Source organism: Scomber japonicus, chromosome 10 (assembly GCF_027409825.1).
Source record: "Scomber japonicus isolate fScoJap1 chromosome 10, fScoJap1.pri, whole genome shotgun sequence".
NCBI lineage: Eukaryota > Metazoa > Chordata > Actinopteri > Scombriformes > Scombridae > Scomber > Scomber japonicus.
This window is the reverse complement of record NC_070587.1, coordinates 3,301,833-3,328,632: the sequence shown is the minus strand read 5'-3', so window position 1 is coordinate 3,328,632 and position 26,800 is coordinate 3,301,833. Positions and strand designations below refer to the sequence as shown.

The 26,800-nt window shown below is 39.8% G+C and overlaps 1 protein-coding gene across 1 annotated transcript in view; it reads left to right on the top strand.

Moving 5' to 3' along the window:
- gabbr1a (gamma-aminobutyric acid (GABA) B receptor, 1a) overlaps positions 1-26,800 on the top strand; it is a 74,631-nt gene that overhangs the window by 24,989 nt on the left and 22,842 nt on the right. Inside the window, exons 7-14 of the mRNA XM_053327232.1 lie at positions 4,483-4,617; positions 16,454-16,624; positions 17,347-17,448; positions 17,730-17,795; positions 18,023-18,214; positions 20,798-21,043; positions 22,702-22,765; positions 23,679-23,756. Coding sequence (XP_053183207.1) covers positions 4,483-4,617; positions 16,454-16,624; positions 17,347-17,448; positions 17,730-17,795; positions 18,023-18,214; positions 20,798-21,043; positions 22,702-22,765; positions 23,679-23,756 — 1,054 coding nt within the window. The remainder of the gene's footprint in view (positions 1-4,482; positions 4,618-16,453; positions 16,625-17,346; positions 17,449-17,729; positions 17,796-18,022; positions 18,215-20,797; positions 21,044-22,701; positions 22,766-23,678; positions 23,757-26,800) is intronic.

Sequence of the window (26,800 nt, the reverse complement as noted above, 5' to 3'; positions counted from 1 at the left end):
TTCAGTTCTGCTACTGGTTTGTTCCAGTTGTGTAAAAGCTGCTTCATCATGTTTAGTTTGAACTCAGGGCTCAACTATCTGACCTGAGTCAGTAGATCTCAGAGCTCTACTGGGTTTATATTCTACTAACATGTCATTTATGTATTCTGGACCTAAACCATTCAGTGATGTGTAGAACATTAGCAGAACTTTAAAATCTATTCTATAGCTGACTGGGAGCCAGTGTAAAGACTTTAGAACTGACTGGGAGCCAGTGTAAAGACTTTAGAACTGGAGTAATGTGCTCTGATCTCTTTGTTCTGGTCAAAACTCGAGCTGCAGCGTTCTGAATGAGTTGCAGCTGTTTAATGCTTTTTTGTGGGAGTCCAGTCAGAAGACCGTTACAGTAGTCGAGTCTACTTGAGATGAAAGCATGAATCAACTTCTCCTGGTCTGTTTGAGACATAAAACCCTTCACTCTGGATATGTTCTTAAGCTGATAGAAGGCTGTTTTGGTGATTGATTTGATGTGACTGCTGAAAGTCAGATCTGAGTCTATCAGTACACCAAGGTTTCGGACTTGGTCCGTAGTTTTTAGAGAGAGTGACTCGAGATGTTTAGTGACAGCAATCTTCTTCTCTTTATTGCCAAAAACAATGACCTCAGTTTTGTCCTGATTTAATTGAAGGAAATTTTGTTTCATCCAATTAGTGACTTGCTCTAAACAGTGACACAATGACTGTATTGGACTGTAGTCATCTGGAGACAGTGCTAGGTATATCTGTGTGTCATCTGCATAACTGTGATAGTCTACTAAGGTTGTTCCATGGGTTGTAAAAGTTGTCCACTTGCATATTTTGCATCGAATTTGGACTCGAACATGTACAGATGTAGAAGTTTCCATTTTGTGTAAAGAAAGAGTAAAAGATGTGAAATCCTACTACTATTATTTTTTTATGTAGTCAGTCAAGAGGCAGCTTCTGTAAGCTAACCAATCAGAAAAGGGTGGGTTCATAGGAGGGGGGCTTAAAGAGACTAAAGCTATGAGACAGAGGTTGAACTGAGTGGCTGCATAATAAGGTTTTTAATTGTAAATCATACAACGATATTACTGCAGAGTCCCAGAATAAATATATGTTGACCTGGAAATGTGCATGATACGTCCCCTTTAATTAATCATGTAATTCATCTAAATATAATCAAAAATATTTGTCTAACAAGATAATATGTGTAAACATAATTTTGACTAAGCTGACTAAGCTGTAGATGTTTGTCTTGGTGTAGATACTTACATAACCTCTAAAAGGTCAAAATTTACACTTTTATATTACATTTTAATTTATACATGCTATGAGTAGTGAGTAACTCAGACAATTTATGAAAATAAGCTGTTATTAAAAACTGCAGTGTCGGGTTGTAATGATGGATTGATTAAATAATTCAAAGATAATCAGCGTAGGTGATGAATTACTGCTCATCAGAGTGTTGTTAAAATGCTGTAACACCAGAAAGCTAACAAGCTTCTTCTCAGCATGCAGCCAACCCACAGCAATAATGTCAGAGAACACAAACAACCTTTGGGAAAGACGCTGTTTAAAAGGATCTGTGTGTCAATCTATCTTTCTTACACCGAGATGACTATATATTGTCTCAGCAATTAGTTTTTTGAGGAATGGGCAACCTTGTGCCATGATGACTACACTTTTGTTTTGGGACTGAAAGCTGCAGCATCCAAAAACACCAGAGAGGAGGAAGAAATCTATGATTAGCTGGTGTAGTGATTGATCCCAAGGAAACCCGCAGCCTCTCGGCCCTGCATTGCACAAGGTTGGCTACATGACATCAATAGTGTGGAGCTGCTTTCCTAGTCGGTGTTAATGCTATTAAACCAGTGCATTGAAGATGGTCAGCAGTGCGTGGAGACAGAACAGTAGAACAGACTCAGCGAGTAATTTTATAGACATGTACAACAAAACTCTACAACAAAAACTAATTGTGTTCAAGTAATCAGCTTAGGCAAATATTTTGTTGTCACCAAGTAATAGAACTTTTTGTAGAGGTTTGTTTTGTTATCGGCATTGTTATGACTTTATTAGCCAACAGCAGGGGTCAACAACATTTTCCAATAGCTCAGATCTACCATTTGGAAATACTCGCCCAGAGACACTCTCGCCCTGCATGTATGTGTAGCATTTGAACACTTCTCTAGGCTCTTTTTTAAATGTAGGACATTTAATTACAAACATGACTATTATTTTACCAAGGGGCACCTGAAGATATGACATTAAGTGAAACACTCTCATCAACCCCCCAAAACCAGCCGATGAGACACATTTTCAGTAAGAAAGATTGACAAATGAAAAATTCAGCTGATCTTAGACAACAGTTAAATTATGTAGCTGGGACAGTTACATGATGCTTTGCTATGGGAGGGTGCTTTTCCAGTCAGTTGTAATGCTATTAACCCAGTATGTATCTCTGGCCGATTAGAACCACAGATATTTATATGGTCAGTAGAGAGATGACAGGAAATGAGCGGGACTCCAAACAGGTGCATTGCAGTGTTGATAGTTTTGTATCGATATGAGATGACAAAACATTCATAGAAACTTCTCAAATCACATAACACACACAACATAATCAAATTGTAGCACTGTCCAAAAGGAATATGATCAAATATGTTGGACTCAAAGTTTACTTACTTTCTTTTTGACCATATAACACGTCCTTCTTCAGTGAATGGAACTTGCTCAGGTGTCTGTCCCTATCCATAATAAGTAAAACATGCTTGAAAAAGTACTTCATGTACTTCAACTTCAAGTTAACCAAAGATTATTTTCTTATTGAAGAAGGAAACTGCCACTTTTTTAGTAGTCGCCTTCAAATAAGCAAAAAACCTGTTGTGAAAAACCTCTACCTGTCGTGTATGTTGTTTGTGTTAAAGTGAACAGCAGCAGCAACACACACTGACACAACTATTCTCCTCAGTGACAAATATATGCATTCTTTGTAGCTGAATCACAATAATAGTGTCAATGTGATTTGCCAATGCAAAGCTTTGTTCAACAATAGCAGCAGGAAGTGAATTAGAATTAGAAGTTACTTAACACAATAGATGTAGCTTTATTAAGCCTCTTAGAGTCACAGTCTGATCAATTGAAATGCCTTGGGATCATCTTGAAACACAAAGACCACCAGGTCAATAGCGGTCGATGGGTTGGTCACCTTGATGGTTTTAAAAGAACATGCCCTGAAGGTCTAATGTGGCCCAATGAATAAAAGAGTAAGAAATCTTTGTTTGAGTTGAACTTCGTGCTTTGCCAGGTATCAATGAAGAAAGGCATATCTATGAGAGGACCTCAACAGTCAGACTTCTCCTTTAATAGGATTCAGATTGAGTTATCTTAGGTAAGGTGATTTTCTCCGTGATGACATGACACCACTATAATTCCACCCAATCTAGAGTTAATGGAAAACACATCAATCAATAAGAAGCCCAGCTATTCCACATATTCTTGGGTCTTGAGTGGTGATTACCACTTCAGAAAAATCACAGGGCTGTCTCAAAGAGACAATTCTGCCGTTGAGACAAACACCCCAATTAGGAGCCATATTGATCTTGGCTGTCACTGGCAGCGGTACGATTGTTTATGATACTCGTTGGGTGTGTTTCTTTTTTAATCTGCATGTGTGTTTGTTTTTGCGAGCTGTTTCTCCTACTCTGTGCTGAATCATTAGATGTGTCAGGCCAGTTTATCTGTGACTCTGACGAGCGGTGCAGCAGTGACGGCCTGTCGGTAGTGTGGCTGACAGAGCAGTGATGGATCATTCCAGCCACACTCTCGCCACTTAGACATGTTGTAAATGACTTTATTGGAGTGTTGTAATGACTTGTGATAGCTGCTGTTGTGGTCTTCTGGCTCACTTTTGTTTGCCTGTCTCTCTGTTCTTATGTCTTGATCTGTGGACAGCGTGTTGTGTTTTGATGATACATACTGTCTGTGTGGATGTGGACTCCCCCACCTTGTTTTTTCTCCTTCACATTTGCATCTGCTTGCTTGCTGCTAACCCTGCTACTTTTGTGCCAATTTTCCTATTCTTTATCCTGACCTTGTCTATTTTCTTCTTTCCATTTCCCTTACTTTGTCTCTCTCTTTCTCCTATGTGTATTTTCTCTTCATGTTTGCATTGGCCCTTTTGTCACTCCCCGTCACTTCTTTGTCATTTTACTTTACTTTATCTACTCTCTCCTGGTCTCTTATTTCTGTTTACAGTCACCTCCATCTCCCACATTCCATTTCTCATTTATCTCTTTTTTTCTTCAACCTCTGTAATCTTTTTCTTTCAATCTGTCTCCCTCGGCCATATCTGTCCCCGCTTTACTCTGTCTGGCTCCTCTATGTGTGCTTCTCTCCTTTTTTTCTATCTCTCAATTGCCTCACTTCATTTCTCCATCTGTTTGTCCATCCAACTATTTAACGCTTTGTCATTTTGTCCTTCCAGTGTGACCCAGGAGAAGCCACCAAGCTGTTGTATGACCTTCTTTACACCGAGCCCATCAAGATCGTCCTGATGCCCGGCTGCAGCGGTGTCTCCACACTGGTGGCCGAAGCTGCTCGCATGTGGAACCTCATAGTGGTGAGTGCACTTCACGTTGTATATCCAGGTATACATTTCCAGGACATTCTCCAGTTCCCAGCCATTTTAAGCTGACTGCACTGCTCCATAACTATGACCAAATAATGCATCAGCTTATACTACATTTAAAGTATCAGTGTGTAGGATTAAGTGGCTGTAGAATCATGCTTTCTTAAAACACAAGCTGAAATGTTTAGCTTCAACCCACAATGTCTTCAAAACAGTGTACTATATTGCCAAAAATAACTGGCCATACCCTGATCATTCAGGACTAGTAGAGCTATAGATGATAAATGATGTAAATGCTGGCTGTGTTCTTCACTCAAATTCACTCTGTATTTTATATCAAAAGGGATGAGGCAAGCGTTATTGGCAAGTATCAGAGTGACCCGATCAAAGCTCACTGTTATTGTGGATGAAAGCACCTCGTTAAGCAAAAAGTCCTGTCTTGTTGTACACCTCAGAACATCCGTTGATAGCTCAGAGCTGCTGACCTTATTCTTAGATCTTCTTGAGCCAGAAAATACAATCACTGATAAAAACTGTAAAAACTCACTAGTGAACTACTGACCTGCCTGCTGAAACATGGCCTTGAAGACACCTCTCTTAAAGAAAGTCTTATTCTGCTCAAATGGAGTCTCTGTAATGGTAACAAAATGGTCAAAAAAAGTAGCATACTCCAATGTGAAAAGTAAGTTCCCAGACCTCGTAGGCTGGTATTGTCTGAACCAAAGGTTTGAGCTGTCTCTTTCAGTTGCAGTGAAGCACTGCACCGAGACCAACCACTTCACAGATTTTCTTGACAAGTTACACCATCTGTATACTCAGTCACCAAAGAACTTTAGAGAGCTTGATGCTGTAGTCTCTAATATAGGTGTTTGTTTGAGACGGATTGGTTTTCTTTTTGGTCTTAGGGATAAGGTGGCTTCATTTTTGAGAACAGTAAATGCTGTTTGGACGATGTATGCTGCACTCTACAATCACCTCACAGCTGCAAATAAAGACGTGACATGAAATTCAAGTGAAAGATGTATGTATGAGAGGCCAGCAGCAAAGCCAAGTTCAATTGCTTTTGTTAAAAACCTTGGGCCGATGATGGACACACAGCGATTAACTTAAAGACCTGTCTGAGGCTCAGCAGTCCTGAGACATTAGACTCTGTCGCGATCAATAAATCTGATAAAAAGGCAGCTAGATGTCTTCAATACTATGAGCAGGAACCCAGACAGTGGTCCATTCTACAAAACTGCATGTGAGGCTTCCCTGCAAGGCGCTTTTAAAGGCATGACATGACAGACTGACAGCAGGCATAAGGAAATAGATACCACAATGTTCTATGAAGCACTATGCAAGAGAAATCACTCTTTCACAAGTCAGTGGGTTGGATAAAAACACATGGCCAAGCCCTCTACCATTAATGTATGGGGGAAATGAAGTAAAAAAAATAGGATTCTCTGTTGTTAAGCAAAGTTATAGGGATTTTAAGGAGAATGCCTGTGTATCAATGCACAAGTCCCTTCTGCTTAAACATACAGTTGAGATCACTGATGTTAAGCAAGTTACTGAATATTAATCATTAGTTCTAGTCACTAGTTATATCTCTCAAGAAGTAATTGAATTATTTTACCAACTGCTGCATATAAAAAGTAATTAGTCACTAGAGAGAATCACATCTGTGTTACCTTTAATGCAGACATGTAACTCATCCCTAAACCTCAGAGTTCAATCCACTCTGTAAAGGGTCCGTTTTGTTTTCCCCAAAACCGCAAACCAGTTCAGTTCAATCCAGTTTCACAAAGATGAAAGAAGGAAAACTCAAAAGTCCGTGTTTTACCTGAGATCCACAACTCAAACCAGGAAAGACAACAGTTCAGTCACAGGTACTATTTTCAATATAATATCATAACTCCAGAAACAGGTCTCATGTTTTTCCACTAGTTGGACACAGTTGGATTTAACAATGTGGCTGTGGTTGGGCTCAGAGACGTGGTAAGGTCAGATGATGTGTTTGTGTTGTGTGAGCATTTCTCTGCTGTCCTCTGCTGTCGTCCACCATTTTCACGTAAGACAAAAGTAACAAGTAACAAGCCCATTTAAATTCCAGTAATTGTAAATCTATTATTTAATTTAAAAAAGGTAATTAGTCTCATTACTAGTTACCGGAAAAAAGTAGTGGAATTACAGTAACCAACACTGGATGTGCACTTATGTTTATTAAAATATTTGGACCTCTTCTTACCTCTTGAGATGCCACAAAATAAATAAGGAAGTGGGTAACTACAAGAGGGTCTGCAGACTTTTTTAGCATGTAGCCACAGAAGCACTGTCACACAGGCTTCTCCATATCAGTCCATCTGGGATCAGCTGAAAAAACTGGTCTTGATACAGATAATCCAGTCCAGTCAAAATAGAGTGAGGAGCGATGGTTCCTGCTTAGCTATGACTCGTCACTGTCATCATTTGTGCTGGTGAAACAGTTTTGCACTTACATACAAATGTTCACATATTGAACTCAATAAGAGGAGCATCTAATGATAAAATGACAGCCCTGTCTTCAAACCTCACTACATACAGTACATCGACTGCAATGTCACATTAAGATTCTTTATGAACAGCATCAACAGTTTGTTTTAGATGTAGTCTGCTTTGATATTTTCAAGTATGGAAACATAATACCAGCTGCACATTTTGATGTATTTTCTGTATAAAACATGTTTTTTGCCAGATGTAATTTTCTGTGCCATGATAATATTTGTTTGAAACTTAATTGGGAATGTAGGCCACTTGTTTGTTAGTGCAGTAGCCTGTTATGCACTCAACACTCTTTGTATGTAACCACACCTGACTTGCATCATCTGTAGCATGTGTTCAAAAATACATGGATTTAAAGTTTGCTGCCTGTGTTACAGCCTGTGAGATGAAAATGAAATTACTTGAAATGTCATTTTCCATTTGCGTGTACATGATTTATGACAACGTTTGAATTAACAATCAAATTAATTCTGGCAGTAATTATTCATTTTCAGTTTTAATAGGAAGTCGTATTTTTTTTGTCACGTGCGCACAAATGGGAAAATGTCAATTTGATTATATGATTTAATTTTATTGCTGGCAGCCGAACAATGTTAAAACTATCCTGGCTAAGCTTTAGAAATTTGACAAGGCGCTGGCAGCCTGTGCATATAATATTATATTGTACTTTATTTTCTCTGTCAGTGGTGACAACACTATTCCCATATTTGATACAGATACACAGAATAGTGTATTTACAGAAAGTCATCAGCTGTTGTTTTGTGCACCGCCAACAGTATCTAGAATGACTTTGATTGGCATTTTAGTGTATAGAGCACAGGGTTGTCTCATCTCATTTTCTTTAGTTTGTCAAAGATATTTATATTTAGTCAGATGTGCAGACACATGTGCATCCATGTCAGCCCTAAAACCACAGAGCCTCCCCACCCTTTCCCTTACATAATGAATCCCAATTTAACCCCTGCCTGTGATTGATGAATTAAGGCTGAACGTGAGGGAGGAGACCTTCCTTTTTGAACTTTCACCAAAGTTTCATATTAGAAACACAGGGATTTGACTTGGTTAAATGTATTGTACTTAACAACATTAAAGTGAGGCTGTATTATTTACAGTACAGAAGTAACACATTCTTCCTCTTACAAATCTAAAGTTGAAGGCATAAGCAATAAAACCCACTGTGGTAATTAGGAGGCTTTAAAATAAGTGAATCACTACTCACTACTGAGGTTAAAACAAAAAATAATGTTACTGACTAATGGAGAGGGTTGGTGAAGGGGGGTTGAAAGAACTGAAACTCCTCTAGGACTAGAATAGACTCTTAGAGGTGCTTAGTGGCAATGCTACATCCTTGCAGGCAAATATAAAAGAGAGGAGTGAGGGGCAACCACAAGTCCCCCCTGTTTTCACAGCGCCACAGTATCCTCAAAACTAACAGTAATTTATCACTTGCAATTCAGATTATGTTGCCCCAGCTTTCTCTTATCCCTGTCTGTTCACCACTGGTGCTTCTTAGGAGCCACTCTCACCACTTGGTGGGCATATTAGTAACCATCCTCAAGACCTCAGGAGTTGACTGTGGTAAAACTGCTGCATGACAACTATTCCCCGCTGGCGCCAATGGCTAGATAGAAGCTGACCAAGGACTTGCATGTGTGGGCCACATGGTAAACCACACCACCCTAGCTTAATTCAATACACTTTGGGGTTTTGCAGCTACTGTCATGTTTAGTCTGAATTGACCAGCAGCTTAATGGTGGCTAATGTTAGCAAACCTTAGGTAGATAAGGCCATATAGCTGATATTATTGTCTGTTTGCTGACTTTGTGATTGCTCTCTTAAGATTATGCCTTAACTGTCTCTCATGGACAAAATGTCAGCTGTTCAGCAAAAGTTACATACCCTTACTATTAAATTAAAGCGACTCTTACCTTTCTTGCATTTCACACAGCACTTTGAAAAAACTTGAACAGCAACAACCCCTCCTCCCTCCTATGTCCCACCCCCACACTCCCTTCCCCTCCGCCTCCGCGAACGTGCACTACAATAGTTTTCTGATATAGTTTTCTTTTTCCCCGTGGGAGCGGGTGGAGGTGGAAACCGTGTCCCGCTTTTGTCGGTCATTGTCAGTTGCTACTGTCTGTTTACGGCTATCTCCGTGGATCATGGATGTATTATAATGCTGTGGATCCACAACAGACTCTCTTCCTGGTAGGGGTGTGTAAAAATGTAACAAAGGTAAGGGTAGCATTAACTGAATTACTGTAATACTATTGACAAATAAGTACATTGTTGGACAATTTACAACCTCTGTCCTAAAATTAGGACCCTTTTTTCTACAAAAACTGCTGCTTTCTACAAAGAAGACATTTATTTGGCAGACAGTTTGATAAGTGCATTCAACCTCCATTGAAAACAACAGCTATTTGAAAAATAAAGTCACCTCTTGTACCTCGTTTTCCTTTTGGTATGTATTTGTTCTTGATAGCAAGCAAAGCGATATAAGCTGATTAAAAAACCTTGACACAGACGCTGAAAGCTTTGCTCTTTTTGTGCTGAAAGAATATTGCTTCTCTATTTTGTGCCATAAAACAATCCAGCAGATTTTTCATGTAATTTAAGCAGGAAAACAGTGAATGAACAATATAAAACAAATGTATTGGAAGCTGACAGTCATCTAAATGATTTGTGTTCATGGTAATTATACCAAGTTCCCAAAATCAATGATGTGGTTGTTTATTGATTTTAAAATACATCATGAGGCAGTTTCACAAAACTGCATTGACAGCGACATTACATGCAGGGCAAAACATACAGTTTGACCTTGCATACTGCACGACAATACATTTATCACCAGTATAAACACATCTCAGATCTGTAAACCAGCCAGAGATCTGATGCTGTCTGCTGCTGCTGTTATTTTTTGAAAAATATTTCATCTTTTTATGCCTTCACCAGTCAGTTTATCTTGTTTATCTCATTCTCTCTCTCTCTCTCTCTCTCTCTCTCTCTCTCTCTCTCTCTCTCTCTCTCTCTCTCTCTCTCTCTCTCTCTCTCTCTCTCTCTCTCTCTCTCTCTTTCTCTTGATCTGCCTCTCTGTCACTCACAGAGCTCTGCTTATTAGCTTTGTCCTATAATTGAAGTTTCATCCAGAGATTAGTCATCAAGAACAATCAGTTCTAGTGGTTGGCATCTGCCCCTCTTTCTCATTTCTGGTCTTTCTCTCTTTGTCACCCTTTTTTCTCCTCATCATTAAAAACTCTCTTCCACTTTTTGACTCTTTGCCTTTTTCTCTTCTCTCTGTCTGTTGCTGCTGCCTGAAGCTGGCCTGGTCTACATCCACTACTTTTGCCTTCCTTCCTCCTTTCCATCCTTACCGTCTTTCTCTCTGTCTCCCACTCTTCATTTCCGCCTCGCTCCCTCAGTTCGAGCAGTCGATTCTCCCCACACTCAAAGGGATCTGTCTCTCTTTACTACAAGCCACCACTGGCACAACCTCCTAACCGCCACACTCAATTATTTCTGTATGCATTCTGCCTGCAGGAGCCTTCTCGCATGTCAAACAGCCTCATCAGAGCGCAGTGGAGGCAAAAGCAACCTCCATTTCTGGACGGTGATCAAGAAGGGGCTCTCTATCTGCTCTTTTTGGCACAGTGTTAATTTGATCCCCCATGTCCTTTTCTAAAGGCACTGCAAGCCACAAACAGGCGTTGATCTGTTACTACAAGACTGCGAGAGAACTGATGAACTGGGAATCGACAGATATTGTTTGTGATTTTTGGGAAGCTTCGATGTCGAACTTGTGGAACTCTGTTTCAGAGTGCTCCCACATTGGTCTATTTCTGCCACAGCAGCTTTTTGCTCCATTTGAATATTGTCACTCTTTTCATGTTTGGTGGTGATTTATTTTAGTAGTATCATTAGAGGCTTTGACTTGAGTTAAATTATTACATTCTACCAGACATTGTGGCAATGAAAATGAACAAACACTAGACGAGAGAGATGAGTTGATAGTATGTCGGGTTTTCTTAGTTGTCTAGAGGTTGACATTGTGAATATTTTACTGGTCTGTCAAATCAGATTTGCTTGTACCTCTTGTGATATTTAGCCATGAAGTCTTTTCATTGGTTTTATTTGCATATGTTTTAGATACACATTTACATACATATTCAATCATCTTGTGTCATCACTGACAAGTGTAGAGTCACGTGATTTTTCATCCATAAAAAGCATTTCATTGCATGTGGGATTGTTAGCGGATAAGTGTCTGTGGCAGTCATCTTTCACATTTAAAAAATAACAAATGTTGACCAAAGTGCTTCACAGAGAGATGAGAATTAAGATCAAATAAAAACACACATACAGTAATTGGGTGAGAATTGTAAAGTCTATTGGATAAAAGTGTGCACTGCATTTATCAGAAAGTACTGTGGGAATTTTTGAGTGTGCATATTTCACACTCAGAATTCAGATAATCAAATATAGTGCACTGTATTGTAAACAGAGAGTGTTTTGAATGCAGCCAGTGCCCCTGTTACTCTGGATAATCTGCACAACACGCTGCCAACAATTTTCAAAAGGACCATTTCTTTGTTAGAGTAAAGTGTCAAAGTAATGCTCTGTGGATTATCCAGATTAGCCAAAACACTGTTTTTGAGCTGAATTAAATATAAATGTAGTTTTTCAGTAGTGTGAGCACCACAAACAAAATTCAATTCATGCATACCTTCATATATTATGTATATTCCTATATTATGTAAGTTCATATATATATATATATATATATACCTATGTATATATACGACCATACTCTGTCGTGACTCCAGGTGGCTTGCAGTCTCTGGCTATCTTATAGGGAATTTAATGGTCATATCTATGAGAGGGACAGACTGAAAAAGACTCTGCACACTGATTTGTGCTCTCAGTTTGTGTTAGTTGATGAGGCATCATCTCTGGTTATGAGAGTTGAAGTGCTGGGAGTCCACTGAACATTTTCCAGATGATACGTTGAATAGTTTGTCTGTGCCTGCTGGGTATCTAAAACTAGGTAGCAGCAGTCTGCAGATATCAGGCTGATGTCTGGTAAAAAAAAACAAAAACAAACAGCAGATCAATTAGTGAGCGGACCTCGCTGCTCCATCTGTGCTGAAACTGATTATTAAGCTGAATGTACTCTGCTTAGTTGAAGCATCTGGTGCATTCAATAGCTGTATTTTATGTGCAATGATGATAGACTTGCAGGGGATGCAGGTCTGTTATTGTTTTTGCTCTACTGTTTAAAATAAATATGATGTTTCACGCTAATATTTTTCAAGCAAACCAAAATTGATTAAAATCATGAATCGTCCCCAAAATTGAAAAATACCAAGATTTTTTGGTCCTATCTTCCAGCCCTAGACTTACTTAACAATAAACTGCTGCGTCTGTTACTGAATTTTTAGCTACTGTATAGATACAAACAGGATCAGTTCAGATCATAGTTGGTTTTGGTCTTTTCAAGATGCTTGTTGACAATAAGGAAACTATAGATTATTATCAGCCTTATCTTTCAAGAACATATGTTGTTGTTTATGGTGTTAGGGTGAATCAACCCTTAAACTCTTATCACACTGTCAGTGTTTGTTCATATATGCTCTGAACATCTGGATCCTATTACACGCGGAGTGTGTGTAGCCCAGCGATACTACTGCTGTTTTTTTCAGATGTTTCATTGCCGCGCCCCAGATCAGCTGTCACTTCCTGTATAGTCTCCCTTCCTTTTTATTGATGCCTTCGTCTACCCGCCTGCACCCACAGGGATTTGTTATTGTGGGAGTCCATACAGTACATGACATTTGACATCTATCATCGAGCCCCCTCTCACTCGTACTGGTGAACATCTCAGGGCTGTATGGGTAATGGGCCTGAGATAAGAGCTTGGAGTGGAGGATGGGCTGTACGTGTCTGTAATGGTTCCCTATAAATGCCAGGTTTCTCATTTTAACGCAGACTGTAGTAATCCTTTAGAGTACAGGCCACAACGTACTCCAGAGTTGTGGTGTAATCTTTACTAACAGTACAGTGCAGTGCTGATACATACATGTATATATATTATGGTATTATAGATGTGAAGTTAAGGAATGAGGGGGGTAACAATTTGGGAATCTTACAAATAGCTTATACTATAGTTATGTTTTATATCTACCAAGTACCTATTTTATCATTAAAGATTATTTATGTATGTATGACCTACTGAGCAATAATCTGGAAGTTTGCAAGAGAGAGAGAATTTATACAGCAGTTTTTTTTTAACAATGGGGTATTTTATTATAACAGAGTGTATGACCTTCTCAAGCTTGGTAGGAATTTAGAGAGCATTTATACTATAGTTATTATAATTTAACTAGCAGGTTTCTATTCTATTATTACAGTTCACAGTATGACCATAAAACTGAGCAATAATCTGGACATTTCAGGGATGACCTTCCTTATTACCAACAAACAGACAAACTACATTGATCCTCTATAATTTTTGGGGTACCTAAATAAATAACTACAGTGCACATTTAAGTGTTTACTGTGGAACAAACATCCAGGGGGCAGTGTATTGTCACGGACCGTCTCAGCTGTCGTTCACCTCACCAGCAAACTTCACTACTGAAAGCTGGATCATGGCCTCTTGGCTTCACCCACCCTCGATGTCACTCACTTTTGTTTTGTTGTAAACACATTTTGACATATTCTTTATGTAGTTAAGTTGTTTAAAGTCTTCTCCCTGGCGATTGTGTTTGATCGGCATTACAGCTCCTCAAGGTTAAAGCTTGCCTTTTATTCAGCTCTGTGCATGGCTGCCTTTCATCCTAGGAAATAAATATGAATATGGAAAGATAAAACATATGAATCACAATACACACATATTGTTAAAATAGTGTTTTGAGAGCAAACTGTGCAGTTCTTTGTAGTTACAGAGTAAGTTTTAAAAGTGATTGGTGGTGCTTCCCCTCTTGCAGACTGTAATCTAAAGCAATGATAGTTCTTCCCTTGTAGCATGTGATTACAGGGTAACTAAATAAATGATAAACCTTTGAGGAACAAAGCATTGAATCCTTTATTTCTCTGTGTTTCCTTATTTTGCTCTTCTTTTTCATCTCCCTTCCCTCTCTTGAGGTTGCGGTTGAGACGAGGGGAGAGAAGCCGGTGTACTGTGGCCTTTATGTTGACCCTATAGAGAAAAAACACTGCATGTGTCAGTCTTTTGACCATCATTTATAGTCTGATATGTCTGGATTTCTGACAGCTACGATGCCTCCCACTTGGTGAGAAGCCATCAGAATCAAACCACACAGCTGCAAAGGCATCATCTCTGGCACTCTAGATGTGAATAAATACAATACTAATGGGCTGCGCAAGGTTATACAAGAAATATAGCTGCAAAAATAAGAATCTTGTTTCTAGTTTGTCAACAAACCATGGCAAATATGTGGCACAATAATAATGGAAAACTTGAAGATAATTTCCAATAAGGCATGAAGTCAGAAGCATGGGTGATTTTCCCTTTTATTGATTTCACTGACAAAGGTTAAATGCAGCAGGACATGTTTGATGTGATGCTAATTGTCAGCAAAGTCATCAAAAGTTAATATAAGTTCTAATGAGGATGTGTTGAAAGGTTAGCCAGTGCAGTAGCAGATCAACTTAGTGTAGGTTGCTATTTGAAAATCAAATCAAATCACTTGAAGATGTTTCAGCTTTTGTAAGACACAAACGTTATACTTTATTACTCTGAATGTAATGACATGTTAAATCCTAATAACATTATGAAAAATGCAGCTTTGGTCTTTCGGCTAGGTGCACAGTGTTAGCAAGGACATGAACGTCCGGTGGCCAACAGATTATTATCAAGCCAACACTTCAACAGCACCTTTCATTTCATTTCATTTGTTCAGTTAAAGCTGTGTTTGACAAGAGTCACAAACCAGACAACTCTGTTCCAATAAATATATTCAGGTTATTACCCGCCGTATGTTTGCTGTAAAGTAGGTTAGCATGGAACAGATCGGGTGTGTTCCTTCATCTCACCAGCGTAGGCCTGAAATGTGGGCGAGCGGAGAGCCTTTTCCATTTCACTCCATCACCCCCTGCTGTGGTTTGAAGCGTACGCATTCAAGTTGCAAACACTGACGATGCGGATGTGAAAGGTTATAAATCACAACTTTAATTTAAAAAAAAAACAAACCTTACTGCTCTGCTTTGTGGCATGGCTTGTATTGTTTTGCCTTTGAAATAAAATCACATCAAATTTATTAGGTGCTGCGGTCATCACTCATCATCTCCATCTTCTCTGAAAGGTCTATATTATTGCTCAGTAGGTCGTACATAACTACAGTATGAGGTATTTGTAACTTCCCAAATTGTTCCCCCCATATTCCATAACTTCACATCTAATTCCCCTGTGTCTATATGTATGTATCAGTAGGCTTTGTACTGATACATACATGTAGACACAATTAGGACAAAAGCTTTCACTGTAACTCCGGAGTAATTACACTGTATGTTGTAGACTGTACTCTAAAGCGTTACTGAGGATTTTATCTCCAGTTGTCACTATGAAACTAATTGTTTGAGGAACAGTCTTCTCCCATTTTTCTATTGGCATTTTCCATCATCCATCCCTGCTGCTTTGGACACACATCTTAGCAATCTTCTCTCCACCACAAGGGGATTTTTTTTTTTTTTTTTTGGTCTTGTTTTGTGGGAATTGTGCCTGAGAATTCAAATTATGTGAGTCCAAATGAAAGAAACAGATTATCACTGGGGCTACTGTTTTCCAACAACAATAATTAGATAATTTTTTTTATTTGTTCTGTTTATAATAGAATTGCAATTTAATGGAAATGTATGCATGGAAAATCCTGCATGCGCAATTTCTTTTTCTTTTTTTTTTCTTTTTTTGGTTGAAATGAGTTGTGAGTTTATCGACACACCTCCATAAGCCAGAAGCAAAAACCAGGGAGGGAGGGGTGTGGATGAAAATGAGAAAATGGGAACAGGGATTGTCTCTCTGGTTCTCTGTATTTTTTTGCTGGCTTTCCTTTCTGTTGTTTGCTGTTTGAACCAGTCACCATCAAAGAAGACTATGTACATGGGAGGAACAAGAGAGTCCTGATTTGAATACATTTTGATTGAAGTCTGTTTACTACTGATGCCTTGAAGGACCTTCAGAAGTTGTTTTTTTTCCCCCAAAATCTCTTGTTTCCCTATTTCCTTCCCTGCAAAACCTTTACATTGTTTGTTCACTGCTTTTCCTCTTCTCTCTCTTCTTTTCCAGCTGTCCTACGGCTCCAGCTCGCCAGCCCTGTCCAACCGCCAGCGTTTCCCCACTTTCTTCCGCACTCACCCGTCAGCCACCCTCCACAACCCCACCAGGGTGCAGCTCTTTCAGAAGTGGAAGTGGACCCGCATCGCCACCATACAGCAGACCACTGAAGTCTTCACCTCAGTCAGTACCTTTAATCTTCTTCATCTCACCTTCGATTTTACCCCTGCCTTTTATCTCCACATCTTCACTTCTTTTATCCGCACTTTCTTCTACCTTCTATCTGCAATTTTCACTTTTTCTTCATCACTTTCTCCCTGTCCTCACTTTGGCCCTTTCATTTCCAGTAAAGTGTGGGTTGCTTGACTGCTCGCCTGCCTCTGTGTGTTTGTTTATGGGTGCTCTTGTGTGCTCAGGCTATGCGATACTTCTTCAAGCAATCTCTCCTAGCGATTAATGGGGGATTTTTGAAGTAATTTGTTGGAATATTGGTTGTGAGAAATATTGATCAAGCAATACATCTCTCCCAGGCAAGGCGGTCGATACCATGGCACTAGGGTTGGTTCCTGTAATGGAGGTTAATGATCCCAGTCTCACATTCTTTCCTCCACCTTCTCACACTATTCTTCTCTCCAGTCCTGCTCTTTGTCTAAAAATCTATTCTCTCCCAGGCTGTATTTCATGTTCATCATACATGCCTCTCTTGATGTTTCTCATATACACTTCAGATTTTTTTCATTTGGTGTTTTCTTTTTATTGTCTCTTCGGACATGGTTGTTTTCCTTTTGTCTTTCTCTATAATCACAACCCATGACCTCTCTCTTTCTCTCTGTTCAGCTGCCTCTCTAACGCCCTCCTCCTTTCTCCCTGTTTGCCTCCCTCTGTCCTTCCCTTTCATCTTGCAGACTCTGGACGATCTGGAGCAGAGGACGAAGGAGGCAGGCATTGAGATCAGTGTTCGCCAGAGTTTCCTCACCGACCCGGCTGTCGCTGTCAAGAACCTCAAGGTGCTTTGATTAAAAATTCACCTCAGCTGCTGGCCGTCTGCTCCCCCCTCCTCTTCCTCCTCCAACTCACAGCTGCACACGACACCATTAGCATAGAGGCGATTTGATAGAGGAAATTAATGCGCCATGCTAATTAGCAACTCCTGAACAGCAGTATGTGCTGTCCTGCGAAGCAGTAGAAACTTTGGCACACTGCACTGCCATATCAAGCTGTGCTATTATTGAAGTTAATTTTGTTGCTGCTGATGTAACTAAGCATTGTTTTTCATGTGTTGATGCAGCGCCAGGATGCAAGGATCATTGTGGGGCTCTTTTATGAGACCGAAGCCAGGAAGGTGTTTTGTGAGGTTAGTACTTTTTCCCACTCAATTGATCCCAATAGACTGAACCTGACTGGCTATTAGCAGAATTGAGCTCTGTATAAGCTGTTTGAATGTCTGAATGAATTTCCTTGTTTGGCAGTGATACAAAATGCTCAACACATCTCGGGGAATAATTATCCTCATGCTTATTTATCATTCTCTACCTCCCTTCATCCACCTTTCATATCTGGTTCACTCCTTCCCTGCTGCAGGTGTTCAAGGAGAAGCTCTACGGAAAGAAATATGTGTGGTTCCTGATAGGCTGGTACGCAGACAACTGGTTCAAGATCAAAGATCCAGCTATCAACTGTACAGTGGAGAACATGACTGAGGCCGTTGAGGGACACGTAACCACTGAGATCGTTATGCTGAATCCTGAAACTGTCCGTGGCGTCTCCAACATGGTAAGAACACATAAAACACTGTATTGTCTTCCCCTCTCCTTCTCTCCTGCTTTGTAAAATGTTTTATTAATAAGTTCCAGCTGCTTAAAACAACAGTTGAATAAGTCATATTTGATAGAGTGAAGCAAGTAAAATTTCTTATGAAGAATACACCAAAATCCCAACTATTGAAGGCCCTTAGGTGAGAGTGCTTAAGTATTTAATGAGTTTATAATGACATGTACACATGAGAAATTGGGTTCACAATTGAACTCTCCAAGATAAATGGGAGACTCCAACAGTTCAGCATTTCATTAAAAACAAATGAGGAATAAATACAGAAAGCAATCAGGGAAATAAAATTACATGTCAGAGGTTATAAAAGGAAAGGACATATTAGACACACATCTATAAAGTCATCTTGGAGTGCAGTAACTTCAATCCTTAAACATATCAGTAAATTCCATGACTGGCCCATTTAATTCAGATGTCCAGAAATTATTTATGTATTTATCTTTATTATTTATTTTATTATTATGTCCCCATGCACCCAGTATGAGTATAAAGTGCATGTGTGATACTGATACACTGTGTCCATTGAGAGCATTGCAATGTCAGCTGGTTGGGCCACTAGTCCAAACTGAATCTCTCAGCAGCTGTTGGATGGAAATTTACCTACAAAGATGAAGTGTAACGATTTTGGGGACTTTTTCTTCTAGCATCACCATGAGGTTGATCTATGTGGTTGATAGTGAAATGTCTCAGCATATTTGGTACTGTTATTCATGTCCTACTCACAATCAAAATAAACAGTAACAAATTCCTGTATTTTTTTCAAGAAATGTAAAAAAAAAAGTTTTGCAACATGTTTGCTAGTTAGCTTGCTATTTTTGGTTGTGTTTCTGTGTCAGTGAATCAGTGTAGTGTCTTCCTTCAGAGGTTTTCTATTAGTGTAGTTTGAGCTGTTTGTCTACTAGCTAACTAACTAGCTCTTTTTTTGTCATTCATTGTCCTTTAAAAGGGATCAGTGTCCATGTTTTTTGCATGTTCGGATCAGGAAGTGTTCATAGCAACAAACATTAAATCTTTATGATAAAATATTATGTTTCCTAAAGTGCTGATAGAAAGCAAACAAACAGGTATTTCTTCATGGGAAAATGCTGTGGATTATTAGTTGAAATTATCACTGTCATACTGTCACACTCTTTCTGAACTTCTTCCTGTGTAATTTTGCCCGACCCTCGTTTAGCTTCTCAGGTTCGAGTCATTCTCCGCTTCTTTTCTGCCTGTCGCTCTCCTCCGTTCACCGTCCCTAATCCTCTTAAACCATCTCTCTCCCTCTCCGTCTCTCCCATTGTTCGACCTTCTCTGACTCTGCTGATCCATCGTGGATCATCTTTTCATTCTCCTTGTTCACGCTCCTCTCCTTCTCCCTTCCGATTTCCTCATCCACACCTTTTCATCCACCCCCCCTATCCTCCGCCACAGCCCCTCCATCCCCCCCTTGCACTCCATCAGCAGCTGTTGTTTATATACAGCACCTGCCACTACCTGCTGATTTAGCTCTTGACGAGCTGCTCAACGGGTGATAAGAATTACAGCCAGAACTCCTGCTCATAGTCAATCCATTCACATTCAATTTCCAAGTTTGAAATTGGCATATATCTTCTAGATAGAGCTCTCAGATGAAGCTTGTGTGCTAATACTGCTGGCTCTGCAATAGCACGTTGTCAGCTAGTTTTCAGTGGGTAGTGGGAGATTTAAATGCCAAATGCCAAGGTGGAATTTCAATGAGATGAATTTGACATAACTGAATTGGGAAGGTAGGCCTAATTGGCTTCAGGGAATCTGCAGAGACACCTTGATGATTGGAAGCAATAATCTCCTGTCACACATGTATCCACGGTTTTCAGGGGATGATAATGTTTATCGGTGTTTAATTACTGAAATAGTTCTAAAGCTTAAGTGTATACCCAGAGAAGGCATTAGTATTACGTTAAAAATCACTTCTAGGATTGTAGGTTCTCAGCAAAGCAGAGATGTCAAGGATTGTCAACGGTTCACATTTCCTCTGAAGCCATATTTCAAAATCCTACTTTAAAAAAATCTCTAAATTCACGGCAGTACCCAGATCCAATGTTGTACTGACTTCAAATGTCAGTTGAAAGCAAGCAAATATCATCTCCATCAGCTAATCAGCATTGCCAGATAAACACAATAATTATCGTATGTGGACGATCATTTTGCCCTCTGTCTGATGTACGATCAATAATACCAAAACTCCTCCAAGATAGTCCTCATCAATCTTCACCTTGGATGTTATCATGAGGGATGTCAATAGTGGCACACTGAGCAGTGAGGATATTTTCCTTTCCATTATGTGCAGTTTTATAAGCTCATTCAAAGTTTTACAGTCAGTTTGATTATACAAAGCAGGAAAAAGAAATCTATACACAGTTTAAATGGAGACCAAAGATCAGTCCTGGGGATTTTGAATGACTAAAATATAAAAATGGAGTCAATATAATCTTTTTTCTCAGTGTTGCATTTCTTTAGAAGGACATCCTTTTGATATTCTTTCTCCTCTGATTCCTCTCCAATCAGACATCGCAGGAGTTTCTGGCCGCCTTGATGTCTCGTCTAGGAGGGAAGAATCCTGAGGAGACGGGTGGGTTTCAGGAGGCCCCTCTAGCCTACGATGCAGTGTGGGCTCTGGCCCTTGCTCTCAATAAGACTGTGGCACCGCTGAAGGCCAAGGGCAGGCGACTGGAGGACTTCAACTATAACAACCACGACATCACCGCCGAGATCTACAGGGCCCTCAACACAAGCTCCTTTGAAGGGGTTTCGGTAAGTGCAAAGGATGAAATAAGGACAAAAGACCAGATTACCAGAAACATCTATTATGCTCTAATTCTACTAATTACCCCGTAGTTCTTCATGGTAACTGAATATTGTAGGGAGACAGGAAGTACTTCATTCTTTGATGAAAAATTTATGTTAATAATCTGCAGTTAAGCATTTTTTAAGGAAAATTGCCAAACATTCGAGGGTTCCAAGTTTTTAAATGTGAGAGCTTGACATTTTTTCTTGGCCCTACATTATAGAAAGTTCAATATTTTTGTTTTTTAATGGCATCATCAAGGGCTCTAGGATATTGTGATCAGCATTTTTCACTGCTCTCTCTCTATTTTTCTGCATGCACCAACAGTGTCTGTCTTTCCTGAAGCTTAAATTCAACTAAAAAAAGTGCAGAAGGAAATTCAACTGTTGATGCACATTTAGATAAGAGATAAGATGCCTTTTTTGTCACTGTACTTAATACAATGAAATTGCTAGTGCCCATCACAGTGGTATTTTGACATAATACTACTGCATACATACATACCTACACTTTCAGCAACACACAACCCTTTATAAAACTATGTCCGTTTTCAAGTCAGACCATATTAAAATGTTAACAGGACAACTTCACTGACAGCTGCAAACACCACTATTAGAATACATTAAATTAAACAGAAATGGAAACAAGCTAATGGATTGAAAAACACATTTGCTTATTGCTTGTGGCTGTTTGGATGTGCCAGTGCTTATTTATTGATGTGATTTCATAGCCGAATACGTGAAGTTCTGTACAACAACAATTAACTATTAACAATGTACACTTTATTATTGCCTAGGAGCAATGCTTTAAATTTGAGTGTAATACATTTTCTGAGCGTGTACCAGTCTGGACCCATATTCAAAATGTACTAGACCTGCCCCTGTAATTACCCCAACTAAATAAAGGCTTTAATGTGTTTTTCTTGCTCTTCTGAAGAATGTTTATTTGATTTTATTTTAAAAAATATACGATAAAGTTATTGATGCTGGTAAGGCTCCTTTACATTGTCCGACTTTCTGAGATAAAAGTTGACAATTGTGAGAGAAACGTGGTGAAATCTTTGGCTGTCAGTCTAAAATAGTGCTCTGTCATCACATGTTTTCCAAGCTTTGGCAAACCAAAGACAGCCTGCTATAAAATTCTGACAGTGTCAGAAATTTAAGACCAAATTCTCAGAGTGTGACAGTTGCTACGACCCCGGTCTAAGAACAGAGCAGTTAAAATGACACAAAATATACTGGCTAGCGTGACATGTCGTAAGTGCAGTTTTCAGAATAAAGGTTAGAAGGAAAACACAATCATTCACTCTGATACGTCAGTGGCACACAAAAACAAAAAAAATGGAGGTGAAATGAAAAGATATGAGTGCTCTAGATGGACGATGTGAGCTGATGAGTTGCCTCTGCTTTAACATATTTTTCTCTATTTACGTAATAATCGTAACGCTACGATTAACCTTACATTCAGAGCACAATCTGACAGCCTGAAACTGATATCCTGCAGTTTGACACAGACTGTGAACAAGATTTTTGTTATAGATGTCTCACACAATATATAGTTATAGATGGTTTAGACTAGAAAAGGTTGACTAGTTGCAGTAAAAGTCCTCCTGTCTGTGTTACAGGGCCAGGTGGTGTTTGACGCCCAGGGCTCCAGGATGGCAATGACTCTTATTGAACAGCTACAAGGTAAAACACTCCCACATTGTCTCCTCACAGAAGTTGTATTCAGGTCTGAACAGTAAATGCCACTCATTCATCAAAAAAAGCAATGCTGACTGTGTTCATCATGTATTGATTGTTGCTCTCGGCCCATTTCAAACCAAAGCCTCTTTTTTTTTTTTTTATAAGGCGGGGTGTTGTTGTGGCCTTCACTGCGATTGGTCTTGATGTCCTATCATTGCACATGCGAATGGGCTTGATGCAGGAATACGTTGACTCAAGGCTTCACTCTAATTGGGCACAAGTCTTCGTTTTAAGCTGTTTCTAGAAACGGCATCCTATTTGTCACCACTGACTTAATGAGTTTCTCTGCACAGGAAGAGGCTGGGGATTATTTTCTACCTCTGTTCTCATTCGTGTCCTAAAGGATGAGAATTTATAATCCTTCCCCTTTCCCCTCACACTCTGTCTCATATTTCCTGTTATGAAGTTGAGGTAATTTGACATCCGCAATTAGACGACCTGACTTGAATCCCTGAATCACTGTGGGATCTCGTCAGTATTCCTGGTCAAGACTGCCACATACGCTCCTTTTTTTTCTTCTTCCTCTTCTTCCCTTGGTACATCTTTGTTTGTCCTTCTTTATGCACCTTTTCATCCTTTTATCTGTTGATTGTGTGTTTTTTCCTGTACCCACGCATCCTATTAATATGAAAGCACTGGCATGATAACTAAATAGCAGCTGTATGAATAGAAATGTTTATCAGTAGTGCCAAGTTTTGTTGTGTAGTTTGAAATCATTATCCCCCCACAAATAACAGGGGAGGAAATGAATTCCACAAACAATACTGATTCAACCGTTTCTCTTTCTCTGACTTTTCTTCTTTTTTTTCTTTCACTCCCTGTCTCTGCCTCATTTTTCTGTCTCTCAAACATCTAGGAGGCAGTTATAAGAAGATTGGTTATTATGACAGCTCTCAGAAGAACCTGTCCTGGTTTGGCAATGATGTTTGGATAGGTAAGATGGAGTTTACGACCCTGTCTTTCCAGCTTCCTGTGTCTGCATCTGTCTGTCCTTAATGCCGTGAGTCATCAGTCACATCGATGTTCTTTAACGTTAGACCTCCTCGATGCAGCTTAATTTAGACTCTCTTACTCTCTAAATGATATGTAGTCGTGCTGGATGTTTTCTAACCACTACTTTTGGTGAAGCCAGTTATTTGGATGCTGACGCACACCCAAAATTAGCCGTCTGCACACTCTCTGTCTAACATGTGTTAAAATGTTTGAAAAGAAGATGCATAGTAATCAAACAGAGGACAACAGTCAGGTCCTAAACAACCAAACAAATCATTCTTCTATATGAAGAAGCTCACGCCACACAAGCCAGAACCTACTCTCTTAACTCCTTCTACACACATTCTCGTTTGCTGTGAAAACCATTTAGTGCTTATTTGAGTCACACCAAGACCAATTCTGTGGTTGTTTACTGGCTCAAACCTCCCTGGAGAGGTGACATACTTGTGCCTGGACGGAGTGTGCCACTAATCAATCCTGCATGCCGCAGCGGCCCGTGGAGAGACGTCTTTTTTTAGGCTTTTAAGGAAATGAACTGTTGCCAAGGCTTAACTGAACCGAGAAGAAGCAGCGATTCCAGGGCAGCGTGAGTGGCGAGGGATGGGTGACCTGTATGCATGCAGGCAACATGTCCTTCACCAGGCCGCCGGCCAGCTCTTTAGCTTGGCTTGTTGCAATGTGATACACTCAGTGATGGCCCGGTTAAAACCCACTGAGTTGCAACTGACTCACTCTCCGAGATGTCAGAGGTGAGCGTTGCTTACATTGTTTTTGCCTTGCTCTCTATCTGTGCTTGATTTAGTTTTTTATTGTTTACCAAATAAAGACACATCTACTTGTTGGGAGGAAATGAGTAATTTCCTGCTCTGACTCAGTTTGGAGTTTTTTGTTTTGTTTTTTTTACACTGTGGGGGGTGTTTGATTTGCTCCACGCTGACAGGGTGGAGTACACACAGGGGTTCTTAACTTAACCCCTTCGCTTGTCTCTTTTTACCGTGTGTTAACCAGGCGCCTCCCTCCCTCACTTTCTCACTCTCTTCACGGTCGCCCTAACAACCACTAAAGCTCAGCTCTTCCTCTAATTGCTGTGGCAACTGTTATAGAGCTGGGTCTCCATGGCAACACCCTGTCCCGATTCCTTGATCAAGGACGGAGGAGGGTTTAAACATTGCACATGCATTGACTGAATGGACCGTTGAAACACGACATACATGCACACACACACAGCAGCAGTTAGTACAACAAGGTAGAAAAACAACATAAGGTAGAAAAATAAGAAAAGAATTGAATGGATCACCCTTAATGCAAACAATGAGGACGCTGCCGTATCAGGATAGATAATATAGATATAAATCCAGTTGACCAAGAACTGATCCAGTTCCCCACTTGCTTCCCATGCTTTGTTGATTTTGATCATTTTTTCTTTTTCTGTTTCTTTACTTTAACTTTTGTATAATGTGAAAAATGAGAATTGCCTTAAATAAAAAAACAATGGGAAAGAAATAATGTAAAATAAGATGAAGTGAATATAAAACTTTCTGTTGGATGAATAAATTAAGGATACAGACACGGTATAAGCAAGATTAAGGAGGGGAGGCTGAAAATGTTTCTCAAAGGAATTTCCATTTCGACACATTTGTCTTAGCTATACATTAATGCTGTCATTTCCGATGCTGTAGTTTCCGATTACGAGGCAACAGTGTGGGCTATGAAGTATGGAGGTGCTAAACCATTCAGACCATTTGTGAACTAATACTGACATTACAAAATCAACTCAAATAGACACAGGATGCCAATTTAAATATGTTAATATGGGTGTAATGTGCTCACAGCGAAGAGCGCACAGACTGTTATTTTTCACACATACTTAGTTATACCTTTTAAAACACATATGTGACGAGTTTGGATCACTGCACATTTGTGCCACTTCTCAATGCATCAACCTATGTTGTGTATGCTGATTGTGGGCTTTCATGTTCATCCAATAGATGTCCTCTAAATTGCACAGATGGACAAACACTTCTTTTTCTCAATACATTCTCATTAACAACACATTATGTCACATGAACAATGTCGAAAGCTTGAATTCAAAGAAGACTGATATCATCACTCCTCAGTCAGATGACACCCCACACACATGTCAGCTGTGTGACGATGTAGTGACAAGCATCTAAACAGAGCATGATGGGCGTCTTGACATCCTGCGACCCTCGCGGGGGTGACACTCTGACACTTTCCTCTGACATCTGACACATCAGCTTCACACAGTGCTGACACTCTTGCTCTGCTTCGCTTCTGACACGCACACACACACACACACACACACACACACACATTTTCTCCATCATTCATACACACTTTATTTCTCTCTCAGTCACGCAAACACACACACACACACACACACACACACACACACACACTTTCTCCATCTTTCATACACACTTTATTTCTCTCTCAGTCACGCACACACACACACACACACACACACACACACACTTTCTCCATCTTTCATACACACTTTATTTCTCTCTCAATCACACACACACACACACACAGACACAGTATGCATAAATGCTCTACTGTGCTCATATTCACCCTCTCTTGAGCATAAGCCTACATGGGTCTACATGCTTATCATACAAACTTTAAGTATACAGTGCACGTAGGCATATGCACACTCGAGAGCACTCACACACACACACAGACACACAAATCTGCAAGCAGAACCCAGATTTAAACAGACAGATAGTCAGAGGCTGTTGAGTGTAAAAAGAGACTCCCTGTCCATCTGCCCCTCTTTGAACCTTCCTCACCAAGGAATTCTTCTGGTTTAAGCTATACAAGCATGAATAATTTGGTAGTTAGTGTACACACACACACACACACACACACACACACACGCACACGCACTAAAGCTCCTAGTTGTTTACTGAAATTGACATTTAAGTCTGGATCACTAGTAACAGTCCATGGCAGTATACTTCT